The sequence below is a fragment of the Argentina anserina genome, chromosome 3 (genome assembly GCF_933775445.1).
Source record: "Argentina anserina chromosome 3, drPotAnse1.1, whole genome shotgun sequence".
Classification (NCBI taxonomy): Eukaryota; Viridiplantae; Streptophyta; class Magnoliopsida; order Rosales; family Rosaceae; genus Argentina; species Argentina anserina.
Genome location: NC_065874.1, coordinates 29,575,556 through 29,594,577, shown reverse-complemented (window position 1 = coordinate 29,594,577; position 19,022 = coordinate 29,575,556). Strand labels below are relative to the sequence as shown.

Genomic DNA, 19,022 nt, shown 5'->3' with positions numbered 1-19,022 from the left:
TGTTCCTTTCATTTCATTTGATGTATATAAAATTCTCTGTCACTTAAATTAATAGAACATGTGCATACCAATAATAATCATGAACATGAGCCAAGAATTGCATGCATATAAACTCACTCTCTTTATATGAAACCAAATCACACTTATCTTCCCGCGCTTTACATTTCCCCCTGTTCCTATTGACTCCCTTCACCCACCGCGCATTTCCACCCTCGCCTGACCTCTACACAAAGCTGATCGATATCTACACTCGTAATCGAGAGTTGAACTCAGCAATACTACTCCACGCCCATTTGATCACTACCGGGTTGTCCCGTCTGACCCATTTCGCCTCCAAGCTCATATCTCTCTTCTCTACCTGCGGCCAAGTAGCCCACGCCCGTAACTTGTTCGATGAAATTCCCAAGACGAACGTACACCGCTAGTTTGCTCTGATCGGAGCTTATGCTCGTTCTGGGTTTTATCAGCAATCAATGAATGTGTTCTGTGAGATGCAAAGACAGGGTTGTAGGCCCAATAGGATTGTTATTCCCAGTGTTCTCAAGGCATGTGGGCATTTGTCTGATGTCAAAACCGGGAAGAAACTACATGCTGTTGTGCTCAGGCACTCGTTTGAGTTTGATGCTTTTATTAGCAGTGCAATAATTGACATGTACTCGAAGAATGGGAGGGTGGAGAAGGCGCGCTGGGTGTTTGATATGATGGTGGAGAAAGACTTGGTGGCTTTGAATGCTGTTGTTTCTGGGTTTTGTCAGCGTGGGATGGCGGAGGAAGCGTTGGTTTTGGTGGAGGAAATGCAGGTGGTTGGGATTAAGCCTAATTTGATAACTTGGAACAGTTTGGTTGCTGGATTTTCGCAGAAGGGTGATGAGGCAATGGCGTCTAGGCTGTTTGAGTTGATGTGCATAAATGGCATTGAGCCTGATGTTGTATCTTGGACTTCGGTTATATCTGGGTTTGTGAAGAATTTTCAGAACAGTAAGGTTTTTTGTACATTTAAGAAAATGTTAAATCATGGAATATGTCCAACTTCGGCCACGATTAGCGGCCTGTTGCCTGCTTGTGCATCTGTGACGAACTTGAGGTGTGGTAAGGAGTTATATGCCTATGCCTTGGTGGTTGGTGTTGAAGCTGATGTATATGTGAGGAGTGCTCTTGTTGATATGTATGCAAAATGCGGATTTATATACTAAACAAAGACATTGTTTTGCAAGATGTCTAAAAGAAACACTGTAACGTGGAACTCAATGATTTTTGGATATGCGAATCATGGGCATTGCACTGAAGCAATAGATCTTTTCAACACCATGAAAACATAAGACAACTGTAAACTTGATTACTTGACTTTCATGGCTGTCCTTACTGCTTGTTGTCATGCCCGGATGATTGAACTTGGCAAAAGTTTGTTTAGTCTGATGCAGGAAGAACATGGGATCGTGCCTAGACTAGAACATTATGCATGTATGGTTGATCTTCTAGGTCGGGCAGGGGATCTCACTGAGGCATATGATATGATTAAGGCAGTGCCCATGGAGCCAGATTTGTTTGTATGGGGAGCATTATTAGGAGCAAGTCGCAACTATGGGAACATAGAACTTGCTGAAATAGCAGCTAATCATTTATCAGAGCTAGAGCCGGAGAGTGCAGGAAACAATTTGCTATTATCCAGTCTGTATGCAGATGCTGGAAACTGGAGAAATGTTGCAAGGTTGAAGAAAATAATGAAGAAAAAGAAGTTGAGGAAGTTACCTGGTTGCAGTTGGATGGAAGCTGGCTAAAGTACAAGAATGCTTTTCAAGTAAGGTTCTGAACAATTCTTCATTCAGAAGAGACCTGAAGAGAAGGAAATATCCAGGTATAAGGCCGGAGCTGCCCTTCATTTTGCTATCTCTGCAGATTCTAAGTATTTGGTTGTTGGAGTTCTGATAACAACTACTTTGGATAAGAGTCTCAGAGCAGTCCCTCAGAGTATGCAGATTTTTGCGTCCTATTAATATATAAAGTGGAATCTGCAACTATGCAGAACAGTGAAGTTGAGGGTAACATGCAATGTGACTTCCAGTCTCTTGATCTTCAGAAAATCTAAGTCGAAGCAATTGTTCAAACTTCAGATGGGATAAAGAAGAATTTTGTCCGCAAGAAACGTTCTCGGTAAAAGTGCTCCTCAAACAACAAAAAGGGCTTTTCTGATGCTGTGAGGTTCATTAGAAGCCACGGCTTCGGCTTTTAAATAAAATCTCTGCATAATGAGATTACTGATCTGTTCAAGTGATTCACCTGCTTGGTCTCTCTAGTACCACTGTACCAGTAAATCGGTGATGTACAAGTGAAATCGTTGATTAATTCAAAGGAGAGGGGATTGAGTTTATAGTTACTAGTTGATATGTTCATAATGTGCTATGCTTTTATGCCTCTTAATTGTGATATGCATGTTTAGTTCTTCTTGTTTTTAGTTCTTTTACTTAGTTTAATGTCTTATAGGTGTGAAGAGCAAATATGAGGAACCAGAAAGCGTTTCTTCTATCGAAAGAAAGGCCTAGATGTCTACTTTATGGAGAATTTTACGGTTTGTGATTCCGATATTCCTAGAGGGAAATATGGCAGTTTGAGTACAAACAGTTCAGGTTACATGCGAATCTGCTATGTGTTACATGAGCTCGAGTTTTGAAGGCTTGAATGACTTGGAAAAATTCCAAGAAAATTAAGACATTATTGTGGACTGTGTAAGAGCCTAGTCCATGTTGCCATAGAGTTTTAGACGTGCTATATTACCTTATTGGAGTCAGATTTCTCAAAAGCCTAAAGCAAGAAGGAAATGATGCATATAGAAGATTTTGACAAGACACCCAAACCGCACCATTCCATACCAAACTGAGACAAATGGCTGCTGCCACAACAACGTCCCTCCATCTTCATTCATTTAGTTTGTTTATGTTTTTAAGTATTTTTGCTATGTTTTCTAAGAACATGAGTAGCTAAACTCCTTTTCTAGGGCTAGGACCTAGCATGATGATTTACAACTTTGATGTTTAATTGATGGGTTTCTAATTTCTTTTAGATGAATGCTTGATCATTATTTGAATTGTATGTTTTATGTTTAAATTCTTTGATTGATCACCTTAGGACTTTGCATATAATAATTCGAAGATAAATTTAAAGCAGAGATGCAATATAATTTATGTAGCTTCTTGTAATTAAGTGTGGTGAATTACATTGTTACTCGAGAGAGAATGATGATTTGTTTAGTTTTCTTGTTTTCTAAATCGTAATAAGTCATGCATGTTAAATTTATACTTGAGAATGATAAACTGCATAGCTAGGATATACAACATTTACCCGAGAGTGAGAGCATCATACACTTAAGACAAACTATAGTCTAAAGTACCTGAGAAGGACATAGATACAAGAATTGTCATTTAGAGAAAAGAAAGAATCAATTAATTACATCAGAGCGTAGATATGATTTCTTATGATTGATTCTGACACCCTAGGTTCATCATCATCATATAATCACTTCTGATTTTTAGATTTATTGTGTTTTCACATTTGTTAACTCAGTTGAGAGCTCCGTGACGGAAGGTCCACATTTTGTTCTCTAGTTATTTCTTGTTATATTAAAGTCTTTCAAAACCCAAAAATCATAAGAACAATTTTATTTCGAGTTGCTTTGTTTGTTTTAGTTCCTGTGTGTTTCTTGTTTTTAGTGTTTTTAATAGTGAGTAATTTAAGTTTTCATACTTTGAATTAAGCTAATATTCTCGTGGGAACGACAACCCCTCTCTTTCATATACTATATTACATCCACCATGTATACTTGCGGGAATCACATCACTAGTTCATATAAACGTAGTTCTTATTTGTAACCAATCCCCTACCATGTATTATTGAATCAATTTCTCACATTCCAAAGGAAATGTTGCCTAAGCTTCTGTAGAAAGTCATCAGGTTTGTATTGCCAGGGGGAAAAACTTATATCCCATGCATGAATTCTCGAGATAAATGGATTACCAGATTTCAGCTGGAACCTCACTGCAGCATAAGTAGTACAACCAACTCAAAAGTCACCTAATCCAACTGAATATTGTTGCTTTCCAGTGCCTGTTCGAAGTTCACCTGTAATTATTCGACTTGAACAAGACGTAATGCTTTGTGGAAGTGCCAAGTAAATGAGTTAGGGAAAATAATTTCAGAGCATGAGCTATCCTCTGCAATGTACATGACAGATATCACAACATGGGACACATCTTTTTCTCATTCCTCTAGTTAAAAATGACCATTCAACGGCAACCAATTTCAAAATAACGAGTGTAACAAGCCTATGATGATATAACAAAGAACGTTATTATCATCAGAAACCAATTCAATCACTACAAGACCCAATAAGTTCGTTCAGTGTCTATTCATTAACTTGAATTCAGCCTCGAGTTTACAACTGTTATAAATTACAGTGATATATTGCATATATAATTTAATAAACTGAATTATAAATAATTATAAAGCAGAAACCAAACATGTAACTCTAATAACGAAGAACACGAAAAAGAAATTCGACCAAAATACCGAACGCTTGGTGATGGAAGAACTAGTCGAGACGTATGTGATACCACATTGTCCTTAAGACGTTTACGCCTCCTCTACCGGTGCAAGGATGCTCGGCGCTTGTCTCCCAGGATATAACGACTAAACAATTCTAAGAAGTTGCACACTACTAATTAGAACCCTCAACAAACTCGAAATGTACCTCTTTCTATCACCAGAGAACAGCTGTTATAGAAATCAAAAGATCATTACATATATGAGTTACATAGCACTGATTTCAATCTGTTATAATTTTCTATAACACACAATAACATAGTTGTTACAAGAGAAGAATTCGAACAGAATTTGAAACGTCCAAAACGAATTTTCGGAAATGCAAAAAAAATCAGCGTTCCGACCCTCAATTCAGTGTTGCATGTCCGCAGGTCGCACGGGTTTCCTTTGTGACCTGAGATTTGCACCCTCCCTGCGCGTACGCGAGAGGGTATAAGAGGACTTACACACTTAACAATCCACACAATGGATTCTAAATAAAGTCTTTTCAACACTTCTCTTTTCCAATGTGGGACAAACATTTTTCCCTCATTCTAAATAGTCATTTTTGAGTGACAATTTCTTATTCACCCACAAATCAAATTACACAAACAAACATATGATCTTATAGCCCTCATTATGGAGAACTCAAATCTATGTTCATCTTTGATTGATTATAATTTTAACTTAATTTAATTAATCAATTAAAATTTAGTTTTAAATGGTTTATTAACCATTTTTCCAACAACAACGAGAAACAAATAGAGCTCAATCTGTCGAGCACTACAACGATTATGATCTCGGGTAGCAGCCTAATGTAAACTATGAACAGTTAGGGGCGCAACATGCAACCATAGATATCAGTAATTCTGCACCTTATCACCATTCCAGGGTGCCACAACTCTGCCGATGAAATCCAGCTCTAGTATCTCAACACAATCTGCAATTGATGTGCATATTGGTTCAGTTATATCAATTTCATGTCCAAGGAAAAGATCATAACAAGTAACCACGTATTCAACTGAACTGCGAGCAACGTTGACATTACTCAGCTATAAGAGGTGTTTCAAAGTAACCATTATCATGTTATTACATATCAAATAGGGTTAAGCAGAATCATATTTCCATATTTAAAATAATCTTTGAAGTGAATTCATGGCAAACACTTTCTTCAGTTTCTTGTGATGGCACACTTCTGTAAACATTTTCCTAAAAGCATTAAGAAAGGATATCCAAAACTCAAAAGGTTGACTGAAGTAATTGCAAAATTTAGTGATAATAACGAAATGTTCATAGTTCTATAAATATAACTAACGAAGCAGCAGGTGATAAAAACATTCAACACGGCATGGAGGGAGAGGGGCAGCCAACTGAACTTCTTCTACTTTTATTGTGTTTCCTTTGATTCAGGAAACAAAAAGGTCTAATACCTCAATGATACAAGAACAACATATGTAGACTAGTAACAAGTTAAGAATTTACTGAATGCATCTCTGCCAACCATGTAGGATCTCCCCAGTTATGTAAGTGGGTGGTAGATATATACGACTAAAGAGGGAAGTTGTGTTACATTCCCGGATTCATACAAGCCCCCAGAAGATATTGGGAATGTAAGATTAAAAGCTCTCCATATAATTCCTAAGAAGCCTTCCCTTGCTCGTCAGGTTCAAGTTAAGCAAGCAGGCAAGCTTACAGGTTGAGTTCCACGAGTTAGCTCCAGCCAACTTGTTCAAGCTTCTGAATCTACACAAAAACATTCCAAAAATAACCTGAAATTTGTAAGCAGTTATCAACAGAAAACTGCATCATACACGGCAGAGAAACTAGGACTAAAAACAACCCTGAAGCCAAATGACAGTGAAGAAAATGGCCATGGATTGGATTAAAGAAATAGTAGACAAGCTACCAGGGCATGCCAAATGACTCAAATGGAATTGAATCAATTGATCAATAATAGTTCCAAATAGGAGCAAGGTATCACTGAGCTCATTTATATACTACTTAACTGCTCTGTGAAGTCTAGATTTTAGTATTCTTACATGTTACTAGAAAGGTAAGGTTATAACTGTAGGCCTGTAGCTACACATGCCAAGGGAAAAACTTTTTAGATAAGCTATAAGTATGTGAAATAAGCAGATTCTAATCTTGCAGTAGCACATCAAGTTCCAAATTCAACTCAACGAGTGTGAAACTATGAATCTAAGTATCGGACCCAAAAAATAAACCGTGAATCTAAGCCGATAAATTAAAAACAGCAATAATTTGGAGCAAGATAACAGCTTAAGAAAGTAACATACCTGAATATAATGTGCAAGACTGCTTCATTTCTCATTAGGAGCGACATGGGGTGGGTACGGCACCATGCCACCATACTTGTGCTGCTGCATCATATTATACGAAGGGTGCGACTCGAACCCATGGTACCCACCGGGCATGCCCATGTAACTCGGCATAGCCATCATGGCACCCGGTGGCGGGTAGGGCATGGGGATCGAAATGGGCATGTGTCCATTTCCATGCGCATGACCCTGAGCCGACCCGCCGCCGGACGACTCGTGCAGGCTCTGCGGCACCGGAGTGGAGGCGAAGAGCGGGTCGGACGAGGAGGGCCCCTCGTTGGAAAGGCCCTGCATCCTCTTCAAGTAGAGGCGGTACTTCTGCAAGTGACTGGCCACATTCTCTCGAGTCAATCCTTCCACGTTCATCAGCTGCATAATCGTCTTGGGAACCGCGTTCTTGATCCCCAGGTGGGCCACCACCTCCACGAACCGCTTGTGCAGCTGCGGCGTCCACACCAGCCGAGGCCGCTTCACCGCCCTCCCCGACGGGTCCTCTCCGCCGCCGCCGGAGGAATTCTCGATCCGGAGCGCCGAGTCCGCCTCCTCGGGGCTGTCCACCTTCCTCGACTTCCTCGAATCGGATCCCTCCCCGCCGCCGTACGGCTCCTCCGTGTCCTCCACCTCCACCACCATCGGCTCGTCGCTCCGGTTGTTGTTGTTCTCATCGAACGACTTGTAGTTGGACGAGTACGCCTGCGAGTTGGACCCGCGCAGCGTCGACACCGTCTTCTGCGACGCGCGGTTGACGTCCACCGCCGTCCGGCACGGCTCCGGCGAGATGCTGAACGCCGAGGCCAGCTCCGCCGGAATCAAAGGCTGAGAGAGCGGAGTCAAATCATCCGCCGTCGGAAGCCCGGACTCCCACTCGGAGACTCTCTCCTCGTCGCCTCCCTCGTACTGGCTCATCCTCACCTCCTCGCCCATCCCAAGACTCACTCCTCTTTATCTCTCTCTCTCTCTCTTTTTAATTTCTTATCACCATCAGCGAGGTCGGGTTGTTCGGGTCAACGATTCGGATCCGTGTCGGGATCGAGATCCGATTGGAGAGAAAATTCAGGGCTGAAATGAAGACTGAGAAGAACAAGGTGGAGGAGAGAAAAAAAATGAGAGGAAATTAGAAATTAAGTTTTTTACTTTTTGCACTTTGTGATGGGAAAGCCTGGAAAAAGTGCAAATATCTCTGGCCGACGTGGACGGACTTAGCCAAAAATCTGATCTTTTGTTTCAAAATATCTATCACCCCCACAGCCCCACTCGCAGCCCTTCGATTCGAGCCTCCACTCGCTGCGTGAGTGGTTACACGTCTCAGTAGCTCCGCTCTCTGAGTGTGGTTTATCCGAAGAGGAAATGACGGGAAGGCCCGTGGGTGGGGATGAGGATCTAATAAAGGTGTGTCATTCGATGGAGGTGTCCATGTCAGCGAAGGGGGTGACGCTTTTATAAGGGTGTTTTGGTAATTTGATGTTTGAGTGAATAATTTTGTTGTTAAAAAAGTACCGACTTTTGGAAATGGGGGTGTTTACTTGGGTGCTTTATAACAAGTGGGTGGACCAATGGTGAGAGAGAGATGTTGGTGAACAGCTGGAGTTTAATGTGGAGGATCTGGTTGGGTACTTTATGGGCTTCTATGGTGCAGGCTTTTAGGAGCCGCAGGATTAGCAAAGATCTTGTATGAATAAATGTACGGTCTGGAACAGTGGAGGAGACTAAGTACCATAGGGTTAGGTGATGTTAGTTGTCACATGCTACACACGTGTGAGGTTATATGTCACTACTCACCAAAAATATGGGTTATATGTCACTTATTGTTCATAGGGCTATAACATTGATATAATTAGGTGACTATCACATCACTTTTATTTTCTTATTTCTGCATTCATGACGGTACAAATAAAATTTTCATTATTTTGGACATCCCTATCCATCTTTCTTACCAAGGATTGATTGGAAAAGAGAATCAATGCAATTGTATATAGGGATACTAGCTTCATTGTAGCTTTGTAAAATGATCGACCTTTTGAATGGGTGCACATGTCACAACTTTTATCAAAATTTGTGTCTTGTTTCAATTTCCTTACCACAATATAATGTAATGGTTTGTAAACACTCGTTTGCATAGTATAAGATATTTCTGACGTGATAATTTCAAAAATGAATACTTCACCATATTATCTTATTTTCGTCGATTCGATATGACCAAATGGTTGCTCCAACTACATAACCTGATTTATTCTTAGTGTATTACAAGTTTAAAACAGAGTGTAGCACTAAGAGACATGGGATTAAATAGCCCAATAGTCTCGACCATGGTCCATGGATACTGAGAGCGGCAAGAACCACTCCTCGCCAAGGGGATGAGGAAGCCTCAAGCCACCCCACCTTTATGTATGTCACTAATCTCAGTGTGATTTTGAATCCATAATTTTCAATAGTGTCAGCTAGCCTGGATACTGAGTCTAATTAACTAACCAGATCACGGCTCACCAATATGAACACAAACCAAAACGGTACATGAGCCTCATCCTTTGGGAAAACCTTAGGCCTGTAAATTTTCACAATAATATGACCCAATCCTCCTCCACTAGTGGACTTTGTTATGCTACAGAGAGTACAGGCCTTTCATGATTCATTTTCCACCAGAAATTAGAACAGTACAGAACAACACATTACAATGGTGTGCTAGACAGCCTAGACTAGTACACAAGAGTTTAGCCCCTCAACCATTAACAGAGGCTTAGAAAGAGATACCAAGTGGTAGCAAAATGGGAATGGCTACCACATCCATATCTCTATCCCCATCAACTTTTCCCTCAGTTCTCAAACCACACCACTACCAAGTTCCCAGAACCCAGAAACCGAATTCTCTGCCTTTCCCCTCACAAACCAATATTTCAACCAAAAAGACCTTAACTTTCCACCACCCACATGATAAAATCAACCAAAGAAGCACCCCAGTTTGGAGAACCTATGCAGCCTCAGTTGAATCTGTGGTGGCTTCAGAAGCCATCCCAATTGAGACCACAGAGCAGATAGTGGCTACCACTAGTGATGATGGTGTCTCTGTTGCCATTTCTGTTCTCCTATTTGTTGCATTTGTTGGTCTCACCATTCTCACTATTGGGGTAAACTCAGAATACTTGTTTTGCCTTCTCAATTAGACCATATTCATGTGCTTAGATTACTGAAAGTTTTGTGAATTTGGGTGGCTTTGGAATTCAGGTGGTGTACCTAGGTGTGACGGATTTCTTGCAGAAGAGGGAAAGAGAGAGCCTTGAGAAAGAAGAGGAAGCTAACAAGAAGAAGGGTGGAAAGAAGAAGAGACTGAGAGCCAGAGCTGGGCCTAAGGGATTTGGGCAAAAGGTTGAAGAGTTTGAGTTTGATGCAGATGATTAAAATGTATGCACTTGCTTCCTGTAAGCATTTCAACTTTTTTGTAATTTGTATTCCCAAGTTTACGGACACACTTGAAAGTAATATGGATGAGCCGAGAGTTGGTAGTAAACTCCCTTGGAACTTGTAGCAATGCATATATATTTTGCAGGTGGCATTGGCAGCAGTACCAGTGACTTGTAAATTGTAATTACTAAGCCTTCCAGCGATTTCATTCGTCAATATATGGTATAGCCTTCAAAGATCACCCGGACAGATAACACTGATTCTTTTACTACACTAGTCAGTGTGATCAAATCTAGGAAAACTCGGCCAATCTTTATATAAAAGCTCAGATTATGCTGTTTTCATTGGGGTGTGAAAGTTTGTGTAAATAATATCATGCAAGAAGCACTTGGAAAGCACAAAAAAACAGTACTGAATGTTTTCAACATTTCCAAGTTTGGATTGCTAATAGCATTTCTATCGCCGGTGGAAGGTGCACAGTTGATCCCAAGGTTTTGCTCCCCATGTTGTTTTCATTTTGAGCACATTGTGAAGTTCGACAGAGCCCCTACTCTGAGACAGGAACCTTGAAGAAATGAAGTGGTGGGGGGGATTTTAGGTGAAGAACACTAAGCTTATGCTTTCCAGTTTCCACGCTTATTCGAACTAAAATTGGAACTGAATGTTCTTTTTAGCTCAGCAGATCAACTTGAAGGTTAATTTTGTGAAAAATAATATATATATATATATAAATAATTTTTTTCTCAAATGCGGACATCCGCAGTGTGCATTCGGCGATTCCGGCAACGCGGATAGTGCTGGCCATACTCCCCCCCCCCCCGGCACTCCTGTGAGTGCCCAGAAACTTAAAATTTCTGCACGGTGCCCAAAAACTTGAAATTTTGAGATTCCGACCGGTGTGGCCAAGCGTTGCAACTCCGGCCGGTACAAATAAGAGCGTCATCGTTGCCAGAATCGCCGAATCCACATGGTGCAGACGTCTGAAGTTGAAAAATTATATATATATATATATATATAAACCTAAAATTCGCCTCAATAGTCACAGAAACCAAAGGTTAGTGATTCCAGTTTTGCAAACCATCAACTCAAAGTCTAAGAGACCCATTGAACATCAAGACAGGCACTGGAGAACAAATTTTTTTTAAAAACAAAGGGACCAAAATCAGATTAAAGTGATCCAAAGATGAAAGATCTAAGTAGATAAATTCTCTGTTTTGTGTAAGAAAGAGCATTGATGCATTAAAAAATAGCAGCAAATACATAGGATAAACCTTGATCAATAAACTTGATCAGATAGAAAACTGTACTTTATGTAATTAGAAGAAAAAGAAACAAAGTCATTACCATACATCATTAAAAAAAACTGTGGCCTCGCCTAATCAAGAACAGCTCTCCACATGGCAACATTTTTGTACAGTCACGTCAACATATAGACTACTAACCTCACCATTAATCATCATTTTTACACCCTTAGAAAAACTTGTATAGTGCATTTTATCTCCTCTTGCAGGGGCGTCAGGTGCGAGCGAACATCCAACATCTGAACCTCAGCTAGCTTCGACTCTATGTATAAACTTTTAAAACTACACAATGTACAGTTTTCCAGTACAAAGCAACAACTTTATTTCTAACCTGCCTCCTACCTCTCTTGAAAAAGATAGGTAGAGTCAGAGATCCTACTACGAACGATGGGAGAGAGGGAAACACACACTAGCCTCAGTTAGCTGTACAAACAACTTCCTTTCCTACGCTGCCTAAGCAGGGTGAGGAGCCGACTGAGCAGCAGCAGCAACTCTCCTTTCTGTAACCATAAAAACAACCAAGTATGGATTAACATATTACAAAGACCAACTTAAAAAAATCTATAACCTGAATTATCAACTTAAAGTATTTCCACAACCAGAATTCAGGATATGAATAAATAAACTGTCCCTAGAATATTGTGATCATAAAAATGCTCACAATAATCATATATTACTTCAACACTTCTGGTACCTATGGTCTATGGACCAGATCGTCCTTGTGTCTTTTCAAATGCGTATACTTCTACATAAACTATAGAGCATAGCTATAAATATGCAATGGATAAGAGAAAAGGAATAGTACCCCCAGCAGCAACAAGTTTTTCTACACGGGCAACGATATGCTTCCCATAGGTGTATTTCTTCAATGCATTCAAATGAACTTTAATTCGTGAAAGAATCAGTTCACGTTGTTGGTCATCACAAGTCTCCAACACTTTCTGTACAACGTAGTTTGCAAACTGATCTTTCATCATTGCCTGTACAAACAAATCAAACAATTAAACAGGCATCATGCAAGGTTGGGAATTTGGGGAAGACAAATGTGTGCATGCGTGGTGTGTGTGTGTGACAGGTGCAATCAGCATAGATTCTAAGTAACCCAAGTTTTCTAATGTATACTCATTCCCTTGGCCCAAGTTTTCTAATGTGTACTTGTTTCCTTGAAGTACATCACTGAATCTATAATATTTCTGCATTGAACACATCTGCTTACAGAGCACAAGAATCTACGTTAGACATTCCCATGATGACAGCTTCTACAAATCTAGAATCCATTGCAATCCACAAAACCTCATCAATACTTATCCCACACATTAATTATCCTTAATATTGGGAGTAAAACTCATGACTTTCACAGATACATAAAAGTAGTAATAAGCACAGCAGTACGACAAACCTGAAGAGGCTCATTCTCATCAGTAGTGCCAAGCATCTCATTTACTAGTAATTCACGTTCCGCTGGACCACCAAAAGCTAAGCACTTCTCTACAACATTAGAGGCAAACTTCTGTTGACTCATTTGGACTATCTTCCCAGCTAACTCCTTTATTATAGCAGATCGCTCATGTGGCTTTCCATGCTCCAATACATGCTGCAGCATTATAGAAATTTCAATATAAAATCTGGAAGCTTCAAATGTTAATACAAACACATGCTGACATGTTAGCAAACCGTAACTGCCACAAGTGCTGTGGTTTTAAACTCAAGAAACCAAACAAATAAATAAATAACAAAAGAAAATAACTAGCCGATGATTTTGCATTAATTATTCATAGTGAAATATCAAACACGTGGCAAAAAGGGGAGTAAAAACAGGGTGTACTTCATTTAATAGGGAAATTAGATGATAAATGGTTTGTCAATGCACCACAAATCAAGAACAAAGCTCATGCAAATAAACAACAACAGTGACTAAACAAAAGTCCATATGAGTTTTTCACCAAGAGGGTTTTCAAGAAAGATTATGAACCTGAACAACATAATTTCCGTACTGATCTTGTGCCAGCATGCTAACAGCTCCTAAAATCTCATCCATAACTTTGCTCTGAGTATTATTCTGGTCGCTGCAGTGCTCAAGCACCCTCTGCAAGATAAGAACAATGTTTTACATTCTTCAGATTGTTAAAAGAATATGTTAAGAAGCACAAAAGGAAAAAGAGAAAGCAGTAACTCTACCTGTATCACACGACACCCATATGGATGGGTGGAAAGGGTCACAACTTGATCAAAAAACGTTGAGACTATAAAATGAATGGCCTCTTCAGGGACACATTCAATACACTTCTGAATCACATGATTCCCATTCTGGTCACGCACACAGCGCATAACATGGCCATCAAGTTCTTCGACCATTTTGATCTTCTGGTCTAGATCAACAACTTCTATTGCCTGAAACATTTCATAAAACAAATTATTCTTGCATCTATGTAGAAATTACTGTGGTTGAAGTATTATACAAGAGAACACAGGTTTTGTTATTAAAGGTGACAACTGAATCAGAATTTTTATAAAAATGACCTTGAAAAATCAATTAACTTTGGAAATCAATTTCATTATCAGTGCTAGAACGGGAATAGATATCCAAATTTAAAGAAATATAGCAGCAACAGATCATTGATACCTTCTGTATCACGCGGCAGCCATACATTTGAAGGCTAAGGGTCAGCACATGACCAAAAAGCTTGTTGGCCAATTCCCTTGTCTGAGTTGGAAGTCCGTGCTCAAAAAACTGAATACAAAAATCCAAATGTTACATGGTATAAATCCTAATGAGTAAAAACAAAATAAGAGTATGAATGGAGGTAGGAAAATAAATTACCTTTTGAATCACATAATTACCAAATACATCGGTCATTAGAGCGAGAGCTTGAGGCATGATTTCCTGGTAAACCATGTTTTTCTCTTCCGTAGTGGCTGTTTCAAGTTTCTGTTGAATAAACCGACTCCCATATTGATCCGCACTGCTCACCAAAATGCAATATTATGAACCAAATATCCATCAGAAACCATAAAAATAGACTATAAGAAAATTTCTTGGCAGTTTATACCTGAATTCCACAACATGTCCACCGATTTCTGAAAGTTCAAAAGACTTGGCTTTGTTACTCTTAAACTCTTCTAAGAGTGAAGATGCAAAGCTTTCATCTATGTTACATCCAGCATCCAGATGCCATGGTCCCATGACACTCCCACCCAAATTCAAACTCCTCATCCCAGAAGGATAACACATATTAAGATCATTGTGCCTCATTGGACTACCAGGGCCAACTGGAGAGTTGGGAATAACAGGACTTGCCATGGGACTACCTGGATAAGACATGCCAAAGGCATGATTTCCATAATAACCGTGATGATTTGAAGCACCACTCTTGCCCCCCAAGGGAACACCAACACCGTATGGTGATTTCTGAGGTGATAGTAAGGCTCCAAGATACGCCTTTTGAAGTTCAAGTAAATTCATGTATGAATTACCCAAGTAGTTCCTATCCACAGAGGGATCATTCAGAGCAGCAAGCTGTGCTGCAGCATACTCGGATGTCCTCAAGTATTGAAGATACATAGGATCAACATATGGTGCCTGGAGACCATTACCTGCAAGAGGACTCCCTAATCTACCAAGATTATCAGAAGTAGCAGCAGCTAGGTTTGTCCCAGAGACTAAACCTCCTCCAAGTCTTGAATCCATTCCAGGAGGTACCATATCTGATGCTGCGGCAACATTCTCAAACAAAGGTGGCAGATTGCCGGTACCAAGTTGGCTAGCCACCATGGACGCCAATGCTGGATTCATAGAATAGCCACTTAAACCATAGTTGGAAAATGATGAATTTGCATTATCTACTTGCTGATACTGACTATGCAACCCACCTCCACCCTTCAGATTTGATGCGGAGGATCCTTTGTACAAGTTACCAGAAGGAACAGCAGGTTTTGGCAGCTCAACTTTTCTGTCAGATGAAACGTTGTTCTGATAGCCACCTCCATTGCTCTTACCTAAATCAGAGTATGAACTTTTTGCTGACTGTGGTGAAGGCATATGTATATGCGCAGATTCAGACGTCTTTAAGTAAGCAAGTTGCTTGGCATGACCCTCAGCACCTTGCAAGCCAAAGAGATAATTCTGATGATCAACAACATCATGTTTGATCTGTGATGGCAAATGGGGATCATCATCTGTCACACCATTTGAAGACAAATTCATGCTGGATAAGGCAGCTACTAGATCTCCTGACTCATTAATGCCAGATGAGACAGCATTGAAGGAGCTTGGACTAGAAATGCCTCTTTTCTCTGAAGCACTAACTCTTCCTCCTCCAATAGGTGTAAGACAAGGACTCGGAGCCCTAGCAATAACCTGAGGATCAGGAGTAGTGCTTCTTGACAAGGAACCACCTAGAGCTGCGGCATATGAGTAAGAAGAAGGTGGGCCCATGCTTTGGGCTGCAGACAAGCCCTGTCCATTTCCACCAGATCGTAGAGCATCAGATGTCATCAAGTCACGGCGCAAATGAGCCAGGTCTGCTTCAGCAGTACCAAGTCCCTCAACATTTTCATCAAATGCATTACGGCTAGCAGGACGAGAAGGAATCCCATGAACAGGAGTTGTACGCCCCATGTCATCCTGCACAACCAAAAGGAAGTGCCTCAGCTCAACAGTTCAACAAAAGGACCATAAGCAATAAACAACAGGCAACAACAAAGAAGTGCACAAGAACACAAAGCTGGAAAATAGATCATTATGACAACAATACCCAGGAACAAGCTCCATGTGAGAAATAAAATTTAAAGGATCCTCATACAAGCAGTATCGTAAAGTAAATATCACAGATATGGAAACTGATAAAATCAATGTGATATTGCACAGTAAAGTTCATGTATTAAACAAGGATTTTCCTGGGCATTGATAGATTGTGGTGAACTCCAGTGTTGAGATTGCAACAGCACCATGTTGTACTTAAACAATTAAACAAAGACTCAACGAGTTCACTCATCTAATAATCCACGATCCAGTGCCAATGGCCAACTTTTATCGGGAGTACTGATACCACTATGCTCCATGGAAAGATAGACTGATAGACTTAAGTGTGTAGCTAACATTTGATGCAGATGGATATGGAGTACTCTATGAAAATGCTAGAAAATTTTGGTCCTGGTAAGACTAGAAAAACATTTTTATTCTGAACAGAGTATATGTAAGGATCACATAACCTTATGTTCACCTAAATAATTCAAAATTTTGTTTTATTTTAAAGCTCAATGGGAAACCAATGTCAGAACCACCAAGTTGAGGAACATTTTGCTCAAGTATCAAATTTATCAACAAAAACATGCACGTTAATACAGATGATTTGGTAACACATGTACTAAGTATGAGCTGCGACACAGAAGCAATAAACTGATACTCAGAACATTATCAAATGTAAGTGTAGAGTAAAAACAAAGGTAAAGGCTTCAGTAACATGTGTTCAAAGTATCAATGCTCAAGCATAACAATTATAAATGTCACAATGGCATTATCAACAATTAGGAACACACTATGAAAGCAAGGCTTCAACAACACGTGTACTAAATAGCGAACATCAATAACAATTGCATAAGCAAATCACCTGAAAGATTTCAGCAAGGCTTTTCTGTTTGTTACCAAGTCCTAAACCTGGCAAACCAATTAGCCCGTCATTCCCCCACTCAGCTGAGCCACGTACTTTCTCTGGCTCCACCTCACTCTCTTGTTTCCTTGAAGTAAAACCTGGGGGCATCGAATACATGGATCTGCCACTAGCATCATCAGCCCTGTTCACTTTCCTCCTGTCCCCAATCCCACCCAAAACTGAACTCCCTCCTTTCATCCTCTGTGCATACCTCCAATCCTCCTTTGACAACAAAGGAGGCGGAAGCCTCGGATTCATATTCACATTCGAGTAATAATATTGCATATAAGCCGGATCAGACCTCAGCTCCTCCTCCGACGCAAACCCATTTCCATTTTTACCTCCTGGAAACTCTGAAAGCAGAGAACCAACACCCCCACCACCAGCAAACAGCCCTCCCACAGCATTCAAAGAACCCTCCACAGTCGGAGGCGCCGAACCACTCCTGTATATATTCAAATCACTCTCACGATCATCAGCCTCCTGCCGACGCTGGTCCCTAAGCAACATCCCAATCTCCTTCTCAAATTCATCCCCAAACGAACCCTCGTTCCCTCCAAGCTTTGGCCTCCTCCCCAATTCAGACAACATCCTCAACCAAAACCCCTACCTTATAGTCCTAAACTAATCACTAACACACCACCAGTAATCAAACCCTAAACCCCTAAAAAACCCCAAAACCTAATCTTACCACTTATATACAACCTCAAAGCCTAAACCTCTAACCTGATCAAGACTCAAACTTTCCCACAACCCACTTCATAACTCCCCTAAATCAACCAACCCAGAAACGATCAGCCCCTAAAAACACAAAAACAATCACAGCCCGTAAAAACCCTACCTCCCCCAAAATTCAACCCCATAGATTCTCGCAACCATTTTATAAAAACAAGAACAGGAAAAACACAAAGGGGATTAACTGTGAAGAAAGTGATGTGATGATAGATTAAACAACAGAAAAACAAACAGTGGACCTTGAGCTCTGAGAGAGAGAGAGAAACACAGAGAGAAACAAGTGTCGTCAGATGAGAAATATATGGACGAAGTGACGGCGGATGATCAATTACGGCGGCGATTTCTTCTTACAAGAAACCCTTGTTAGGGTTTTGTTCCAGTTCAACAAGCCGATTAAATACAGTGTGAGATAGTTAGAGAGAAAGCACAGAAAAGAAGAAAGTAGTAAATTTTTTATATTATTTTTTTGGTTTTTTCCTTTTATAAAATTTATTTATTTTTATTTTTCTCTCTTAAAAACAATTATCGAGCCCTGGGAATCAGGGATTATATTGACAGGTGATAACGGCTTTACTGTGTTTTTACACTAAATTTACTAAGAAGCCCAAAAACAATTTTTTAATTATTTAATTATTTAATTATTTTTTTGTTAAGAATAATTATTAAAATGAAAATGATGTTTGTTTTAGGTTTTCTCGTCTTCCTATAGAAGACTCTCTGACTGACACGTCACCTCTATAGATTCGCTGGTTGTGTAACCTAAATTAAGAAGCCCGGTGGTTTAACCAAAAAATAATAATTTAGAAGCCCAGTGGAAACGGGGCAAGTACAATTGAGCTGATGCGCAGTAGAAACTTATGGTAACAAAATTTCTTCCTTTCTTAGGAGGATGTATTGTATTAGATTCTTATAGACTTATTTTAATTGACAGACTTTTTAAAAATTTTACGGACTTCTTAAAAAATTTACAGACTTTTATAAAATTGTTAAAATCACTGACTTCAACCACATATTTTTGGCTGATTTCT

At 40.0% G+C, this 19,022-nt stretch overlaps 5 protein-coding genes across 5 annotated transcripts; 3 read left to right on the top strand and 2 right to left on the bottom strand.

Annotated features, from left to right (window-relative positions):
• The first annotated feature begins 153 nt into the window (after positions 1-153).
• LOC126788541 (pentatricopeptide repeat-containing protein At5g59600-like) lies at positions 154-1,868 on the top strand. Its single transcript, XM_050514543.1, has one exon. It carries the CDS (start codon positions 474-476, stop codon positions 1,191-1,193), a length of 720 nt encoding a protein of 239 aa, XP_050370500.1. The 5' UTR covers positions 154-473; the 3' UTR covers positions 1,194-1,868.
• On the top strand, positions 1,350-1,778 carry LOC126788539 (pentatricopeptide repeat-containing protein At5g59600-like). The gene has a single exon (XM_050514541.1). The coding sequence runs from the start codon at positions 1,350-1,352 to the stop codon at positions 1,776-1,778; it is 429 nt and encodes a 142-aa protein (XP_050370498.1).
• A 3,967-nt stretch (positions 1,869-5,835) lies between the features above and the next one.
• LOC126787764 (transcription factor PCL1-like) lies at positions 5,836-8,023 on the bottom strand. The gene is made up of 2 exons (XM_050513663.1): positions 6,870-8,023; positions 5,836-6,315 (listed from the first exon to the last, which is right to left on the bottom strand). Exon 1 carries the CDS (start codon positions 7,833-7,835, stop codon positions 6,894-6,896), a length of 942 nt encoding a protein of 313 aa, XP_050369620.1. The 5' UTR covers positions 7,836-8,023; the 3' UTR covers positions 5,836-6,315; positions 6,870-6,893.
• A 1,635-nt stretch (positions 8,024-9,658) lies between these two features.
• Positions 9,659-10,390, top strand: LOC126788713 (uncharacterized). Its single transcript, XM_050514729.1, has 2 exons — positions 9,659-10,033; positions 10,131-10,390. Exons 1-2 carry the CDS (start codon positions 9,674-9,676, stop codon positions 10,302-10,304), a joined length of 534 nt encoding a protein of 177 aa, XP_050370686.1. The 5' UTR covers positions 9,659-9,673; the 3' UTR covers positions 10,305-10,390.
• Positions 10,391-11,571: 1,181 nt separating this feature from the next.
• LOC126785836 (pumilio homolog 2-like) lies at positions 11,572-18,414 on the bottom strand. Its single transcript, XM_050511485.1, has 9 exons — positions 17,218-18,414; positions 14,659-16,232; positions 14,430-14,571; positions 14,232-14,339; positions 13,787-13,999; positions 13,581-13,694; positions 13,008-13,202; positions 12,414-12,588; positions 11,572-12,108 (listed from the first exon to the last, which is right to left on the bottom strand). Exons 1-9 carry the CDS (start codon positions 17,848-17,850, stop codon positions 12,062-12,064), a joined length of 3,201 nt encoding a protein of 1,066 aa, XP_050367442.1. The 5' UTR covers positions 17,851-18,414; the 3' UTR covers positions 11,572-12,061.
• Positions 18,415-19,022: the final 608 nt, after the last annotated feature.